Genomic DNA, 8278 nt, shown 5'->3' with positions numbered 1-8278 from the left:
TCCCAGATGTCAAGGAATGTGTCACAGCAGAAGTGACACTTTGGATGGGCCAGAGACCCAGGCCGTACTCACTCTCTCCCCCTGCCAGAGCCAAGCCAGGGTGCTGGGCGGGGCAGGGGTGGGACATCAAGACCATATGCCCTCCTGGCGCCTGGAGGGTCAGGGGTGTGCACACAGGGAGCATGGAGCACAATGTGGCCTTGCTCCTGAGCAGGTCTTCAGCCCACAGCCTGCCTGGTCTCCTTCCCATGAGCACTCTGTGGTCTTAAGGTTCAGAGCAGAGTGCAGCTCAGGCAAAACATCCCCTCCTCCTTTCTGGACCCTTCCAAGTTCCCACTTAGCCTTCCAGTACATTCCCCAAGTGCAGTTAAACCCAGCTCTGACTCACTGGAACAGAGAAGACCAGCCACTTGTCCCTGAGAAGGCATCTGGGGGGCTGCTGCTGTGCTGCTTCCTGAGCTCAGAGCTGGTTACACTGGCATGTGATTTGTGAAAGTGCACCTCAGGTGTATTTAAGAGAGGTGCACTTTCATGTCTGTTATGCCTCGATTTTGTCTTTCCCCTCCCCATGCCTGTCATCTGGCCTGACCTAGAAGGAGGAAGGGCAAGGGGGTCTTAGTCCATTCGGGCTGCTATAACAAAATGCCATAGGCTGGGAACCTTAAACAACAGGTATTTACTTCTCACAGTTCTGGACGCTGGAAGTCCAAGATCAAGGCACTGGCAGATCTGGTGCCTGGTGAGGGCTCCCTTCCTGGTTTGCAGACAGCTGTGTCCTCATGTGGTGGAGAGAGAGAGATCATCTTTTTGTAAGGACACTAATTCCATCATGGAGGCCCCACCCTCATGACCTCATCTGAACCTATCACCTCCCAAAGGCTGCACATCCTAAGGCAGTCACGCACTGCGTGATGACGTTTCAGTCAACAACAGACAACATGTACAGTGGTGGTCTCATAAGATCATAACAGAGCTGAAAAATTCCTATTGCTTAGTGACATCATACCTGTAGCATGACACATTACTCAGGTAGGAGTAATAGGCTGTACCGTGCAGCCTATGTGTGTACAGGCTGTACCATCTAGGTTTGTGTAAGTACACTCCATGATGTTCCGAGAACGACAAAGTCGCCTAATGCTGCATTTCTCAGAATGTATCCCCATCATTCAGCAACACATGACTGTACTGTCACATTGGGGGTTAGGGATTCAACCAATGAATCTGGGGCATATAGGGGACCCAAACATTCAGTCCATAGCACTGTCCCAGGACAGGGAACAGCGTGGCATGAAGGAGTTGTCAGGCTCAAGCCCAGGGGACTGAGGGCCACAGCTCACTTCTAGAGCAGGGAGGGCTGAAGCCATCTCGCGAAGATGTAAACAGGCAGGCCCACGCCCATTTCCACAGGGAACAGAGTATTTCCCCAACATACCAAGACCAGCAAAGGAAAACGAGCCTCTTGAATTCTTTATGTTTGTAGAAAAGGCATATTCAGGATAATGCTGCTTTTAAGAAATAAGGGGTCTGTCCATGTAGTCCATTTCTATACTGAATGGTAAGCATTGTTGAGAGTAAACATTCTGAATTTCATTCACTAGAAGCTTTATGTGGGATGGTGTCTTAGTCTGTCTTCTGCTGCTGTAACAGAATACCAGTGACTCGGTACTTTGTAAACAATAGAAGTTTATTTGGCTCGTGGTTCTGGAGGCTGGGAGTCCAAGGTGGAGGGGCTGCATCTGGTGAGGGTCTTCTTGCCATGTCAAACCATGGAAGCTGAACATCATCCTTTTTTCAGGAGTTTAGTCCGACAATAACGATCCCATTCCTGTGATAAGGACAGTAATCTGTTAATGAGGGCAGACTCTCATGACCTAATTACCTCTTAAAGACCCTACCTCCCAATCTCTCTCGTTACATTGGCAATTAAATTTCAACATCAATTTTAGAGGGGACATTCAAACCATAGCAGATGAGCAGTTTTCAAGACTTTTTCTTCCTCAAAATATGGTCATTCCCACCACCTTCCCTTGGGCTTTGTTTTCAAGATATCTGTAAAGTTACAAGTTAGCTACGTGTTAGAAAGAATTCAAGGTGCTTTGTTATAAGTACACATAATTACATTCAGTAGTGACTCACAGTTATTCCTGCACAGTCTCAACTTGGTCACATCAAAAGAGCTACCAAGTGGGCCGGCCCGGTGGCGCACTGCTACAGTGCGCCGCTTGGGAAGCGCGGCAGCGCTCCCGCCGAGGGTTCGGATCCCACATGCAGACCGGCCGCTCACTGGCTGAGTGAGGAGCGGGGGCAACACCGAGGGTTGCGATCCCGTTGCCGGTCCCGGTCCGGTCCGGGCGCGACACTGAGGGTTGCGATCCGTTGCCGGTCACGAAAAAAGACAAAAAGACAAACAAAAAAAAAAAGAGCTACCAAGTGTCCACCACTGTCCTGATGGTGAGTCATCATCAGAGTCTGCTTCCACAAGGGACTTCCTGCCACCAAGTGGCAGGCACCTCGCAGCTGAGCCCTCAGCAGGTCCCAGTCTACAGGGGCTGTGCCAGCGTCTGTTTTGGGGGGTATTTGGTGTGTGGCATTTGCATCCCGTCAGGAGGACGGGGCTCACTCACACTGTTGTACGTTTAACCAGGTGCCACTGGGATTGAAGACCGCCTGCAGGATGGAGTCCCTGAAACCATTTCTAAGTTACGTCAGGCAGGCCTGCAGATTTGGGTTCTCACTGGTGACAAACAAGAAACAGCCATTAACATTGCATATGCCTGCAAACTGCTGGACCACAACGAGGAAGTCATCACGCTGAACGCCGAGTCCCAGGCATGTGGATTTGGGGGAGGCTCTGCTTCTCCTGGGGTGGCGTCACATCCGACCTGAGCCCCACGGCAGGACTCCAGGCTCTTCCTTTGCTGGCAGCTGCTGTGAGAAGGACCTTTTCTCTCTGCATCTGTGTTTGCATCTATGTTGTGTTTCTGGGGCTGAGGATGTGCTTGTCATTGCCTTGAAATATGTGGAATTTGCTGGAATTTCTTAGTCCCAAAGGAATGCACCTCTGGGCATTATTAATGCAAAGCTCAACCTGCTTTTTCCTTGAGTTATTGCAGCAATCCATGACCCGCCTCCTGGCCTCCAAGGCCTCCCACTGTTGGGCATCCATCCTTAAATGTGGCGAAAGCTGCTTCCTAAACCTCTTGGCTGCAGCACACACAGACACCTTCGCTCCGTCTCCAGCCAATTACTCACATCTGTACCTTGCCCAGGGTTTCTTGTTTAAGTGACAGCCTCAAAAAAGTTTGGAGATTTCATACTTAAGGGTTGACCACATACCTGGTCATTGTTTTTATTTGTATTTTTTAAATTAGCATACACTAAAATTGACTTTTTTGTTACACAGTGATGTAAATTTAAACACATGCATAGATTCATGTAACCACCAAGGGAGACAAGATGCTGGAGAGTTCCAACACCCCCAAAACACCCTCGGGCTCCCTTTTGTAGTCGTAACTTCCCTCCTTTCCTAACTTCTGGAAGCCACTGATCTGTTCTCCCTAACTATAGTTTTGTCTTTTCCAGAATGTCAAATGAGCAGAATAACAGCCTGTGTAACCTTCAGAGCCTGGCTTCTTTCACTCAGCATAATGCCTTTGAATTTCATCTGAGTCATTGCGTGTGTCAGTAGTCTATTCCTCCATAATGCTAAGTAACTCTCCACTGTATGGATTATTTGAGTTGTTTCTGGTTTTTGACCATTACGAATAGAGCTGTTATATACGTTAGTGGGCAGGCTTTTGTGTGGACATCAGTTTCCATTTCTGTAGGGCAAATTCCTAAGAGTGAGGTCGCTGGGTCTTGCAGTGAGTGTGTATAGGCTATGCTCAGCTTCCATGGTGCTCCGGAGACCTCTGAGACTGCTTGGTACCTTGTCAGCACGTGGTACTGTCAGTGTTTCTTTTGCCAGACATTCTAAGGGTGTGCAGTGGTATCTCTTTTGGTTTTAATCTGCATTTCACTGGTGGCCGATGAAGTCAAACATCTTTTCATGTGTTTATTTCCCATTTATCCTCTATGGTGAATTGTCTATTCAAGTGTTTTTACACTTTTTAAATTGAGCTGTTTGTTTTCTTAATGTTTGATTTTGAGAGTTCTTTATATATTCTGTAAGAAGGTACTTCAAAAATTCATGGAAAATAGAATTGAAAGATAATGTGAATCTTTCCAGGAACTTTTTGAAGTATCCTCATATATAAGTCCTCTGTCATATATGTGATTTGCAAATATTTTGTCTCAATTTTGTCTTTTCTCTTAATAGTGTCTTACAAAACGAATGCTTTTAATCTGGATGAATTTTGATTCATCCTTTTTTTCTTTTATGGATCATGCTTTAGGGGTCATGTCAAAGATGTGCATAACCATGAAGATGTTTCCCTCTAAAAGTTTTATAGTTTAACATCTTATCTTTAGACACAATTCATTTTGTCTAAAATATTATATAAGACGTGAGGTTTAGATCAAACTTCATTTTCTGTTTGTAGCTCTGCAGTTAATCCAGCACCATTTGTAGAAAGTATCTATTTTCCATTGAACTGTCTTTAAACCCTTGTCAAAAATCAATTGGATATATTTGTGTGAGTTTGTTTCTAGACTTCCTATTCTGTTCCATTGATCTATGCATCTTTCCTTTCACCAATACTATGTTGTATTGATTGATGTTAGGAGTTTCATTAATGTAGCTTTTTTATAAGTCTTAAAATTGATAGTGTGATTTCTCCAACTTCGTGTTTCTTATTCAAAATTGTTTTAGCTAGTCTATTTGTTTGCCTTTATGAATGAATTTTAAATTGATTTTTCTCTACAATTCCTGCTGGAATTTTGATGTGAATTATGTTAAATTTATAGATAAATTTGGGGAGAATAGATATTTTTATTATGTTCATCTTTCAGTCTATGAACATGGTATGTGTCTCAACTTTTTTTAGGTCTTTCATTTCTTTCATCAGCATTTTATAGTTTTCAGCATACAAATCATATACATGTTTTATTAAATATATACCCAAATATCTCTTTTTTAGGAGGTACAGAGGGTCTTCAAAAAGTTCATGGGGGCCGAGCCCGTGGCGCACTTGGGAGAGTGCGGCGCTGGGAGCGCAGCAGCACTCCCGCCACGGGTTCGGATCCTATATAGGGATGAGCGGTGTGCTCACTGGCTGAGCGTAGTGCAGCCAGTCTCAAAAAGGACAAAAAAAAAAAAAAAGAAATATCAAATATACATATGTTGGTAACAGTTAATGAAATTGAATTTGTAATCAAGTCCTTCTCCCAACCCTCTCAAAAAAAAGACATTAGTCTCAAACTCCTTTATAGGAGATTCTTAGAGAATTTTAAAATTTTCAGTCTAAAATGACTTTCATACCAAAATCTGATGATAATACGAAAAAAGTTGAGACCAGTCTTAGGTATGAACAAACAAATAAGAATCCAAAATAAAGTAATAGCAAATTGAATGTTATATAAAATATAAGCTTTTTGAAATATCCTTTTATTGTAAATGGTATTTTCTAAATTTTATTTTCCAGTTTTCCATAGTGTATGGAAATATAACATATATAATTGATTTTCGTATGTTAATTTTATATCTTGTAATCTAATGAAATTGCTTATTAGTTCTAGGAATTTATTTTATAGCCCTTGAGATTTTCTATAAGACAATCATGTCATCTGCTAATGAAGAGAGTTTTCCTTCTTGCTTTCCAATCTGTATACTGTTTGTTTCTTTTTTCTTTCATATGGCATTGGCTACAACTTCCAGTATGAGGCTGAATAGGACTGGTGAAAGTGGGCATTGTTGCTTTGTTTCTTATGTTAGGGAGAAAACATGTATGTAACCATTAAGTATAATATTAGCCATATGTGTTTTGTAGATGCTCTTTATCAGGTTGAGGACGTTCCTTATTTAAGAGTTTTTATTATGAATAGATGTTGAATTTTGTCAAATGGTTCTTCATGTGATTTTTATTCTTTAGATTACTAACATGGTAGATTACATTTATTTTCCAAGTAATGAACCAGCCTTGTATTCTTAGGATAAACTTGTTTGTCTATATTTGTGAGGATTACTGGTTGGAAGTTTTGTGTACCTGCAAAACCAAATTTAGTTTCAGGATAATGTTGGCCATGATAAAAATGAGTTAGGAAGTATTCCATCCTCTTCTATTTTCTGGAAGATTCTCTGGTATTATTTCTTCTTTAAGTGCTTGATGGAATTGGACAATGAAACCATCTGGGCCTGGAGATTTCTTTTTCAGAAGATTTTTAACTATGAATTTAATGTTTTCTTAGTAGGGAAGTACAATTCAAGTTATCTGTTTCACTGTGGATGAGCTCTGGTAGTTTGTGATTTTTGAGAAATTGGTCTATTTTATTTAAGTTTTAGACTTATGTAGAGTTGTTTATAAAATTTTCTTTACTATCTTTTTGATTAGTTTTTTTTTTTTTCCTCTTTGTCTTTTTTACTGACCTGTAACAGGATCGCAACCCTTGGTGTTGCGCCCGCACCGCGCTCAGCCAGTGAGCGGGAACCGGTCTCCACATGGGATCCGAACCCTCAGCGGGAGCGCCGCCGCACTCCCAAGCAGTGCACTCTCCAGTGCGCCACCTGGCCGGCTTTCTTTACTATCTTTTAATGTCTGTGGGATCTGTAGTAATACCGCTTCTTTTATTTCTGATACTGGTAATTTGTGTTTTTTCTTTTGGTCACTTTTGATAACAGTTTACAATAGTATTGACTTTTTCAAAGAACAAGGTTTTATTGATTTTTTTCTCTATTGTTTTTCTATTTTCAATTTTATTGATATATGCTCTTATCTTTGTTGTTTACTCCTTTTTTGGTTTACTCCTTTATTTTCCTCCTCTAGTTTCTCAAATATGGAATCTTAGGTTACTAATTTAGGACCATTCTCCTTTTCTAATATAAATAATATATGTTATAAATTTTCCTCTAAGCACTGTTTAATTGCATCTCACAGTTTTGAAGTAGTATATTTTCATCTATGTACAGTTCAAGATAATTGTCTAATCTCTTTTTTAAGACTTCTTGTTTGACCTATGAATTATTTAGAAGTGTTTTATTTCCAAGTGTTTGGAGGTTTTCCTGTTGTCTTCCTGTTGTCTTTCCTGCTGTTCTGTTATTGATTTCTAGTTTAATTCCACTATGGTCAGAGAACATGTTCTTTAATATTTTGCTTCTTTTAAATTTGTTAAAGTTTGTTCGTTTGTTTTCCAATGACCCCAGGGTATGGCCTCTTTTGGTGAATGTTCATGTGCACCTAGAGAAAGGGCATATTATGCTGTTGCTGGCTGTGTGTTCTACAAATGTCAGTTACATCCAGGGGGCAAATGGTATGGCTCAATTTTTGTATATCAGGGTCAGCAAACATATAATGTTCCAAGTTTCCTTGTGGCATAGTTTCCTTTTTGTCTGAAGAACTTGTTCAGCAGTTCCTTTAGAGCAGGTCTGCTGACAGCAAATTTTGTTACTTTCCTTCATTAGAGAATGTCTTTATTTCCTCTTCATTCCTTAGGGATATGTTCCCTGGATATAGAATATATATTGAAATCGCAGTTCTATTCCTTCAACTCTTGAAAAAGGTTGTTCCACTTTCATATGGACTCCATGGTTTCTAATGAGAAGCACACAGTCATTTGAATCATTGTTACCCTATAATTAATGAATTGTGTGTGTCCAGTTATTTCTGGGGCTTTTTTCTTTCTCTTTAATTTTAAGCAGTTTCATTATGATGTGCTCAGGCATAAATTTTTTTAGGCTTACACTCTGGGATTTGCTAAGCATTTCGAATCTGTGTCTTACGTCTTTCACCAAATTCAGGAAATTTCCTGCTATTATTTCTTTAAACACTTTTTCTGCACTGTGAATTCTCCTCATCTTCAGATAGACTGATGACATGAATATTAGGTCTTTTTTGGTATTGCTTCAGAGGTCCACGAGTCTCTCCTTAGTTTTATTTTCAATTTTTTCTCTGTTATCTAGGTTAGATCATTTCTATTGATCCATCTTTAAGTTCATTAACTCTTTCCTCTGTTAACTCCATTTTACTACTGAGCCCATTCCTTGAGTTTTTAAAAATAAACTTTATATATAGCATGGTTTTATATCTATAGAAAAGTTGTGAAGATAGTACAAAGAGTTCCCATATACTCCACACACAATTTCTCCCATTATTAACATCTTTTTTTTTTTTTTTTTTTTTTTTTT

At 40.5% G+C, this 8278-nt stretch overlaps 1 protein-coding gene across 1 annotated transcript in view; it reads left to right on the top strand.

Annotated features, from left to right (window-relative positions):
• Positions 1-8278, top strand: part of LOC103601705 (probable phospholipid-transporting ATPase VA) — a gene marked incomplete at its 5' end in the record, with an annotated part of 91445 nt that overhangs the window by 64056 nt on the left and 19111 nt on the right. The window contains 1 exon segment of the mRNA XM_008586129.1: positions 2645-2829. Within this exon segment, the coding sequence (XP_008584351.1) occupies positions 2645-2829 (185 nt within the window).

Source organism: Galeopterus variegatus, unplaced genomic scaffold (assembly GCF_000696425.1).
Source record: "Galeopterus variegatus unplaced genomic scaffold, G_variegatus-3.0.2 Scaffold3838, whole genome shotgun sequence".
NCBI classification, from domain to species: Eukaryota; Metazoa; Chordata; class Mammalia; order Dermoptera; family Cynocephalidae; genus Galeopterus; species Galeopterus variegatus.
This window is presented reverse-complemented; position numbering and strand designations above follow the sequence as displayed.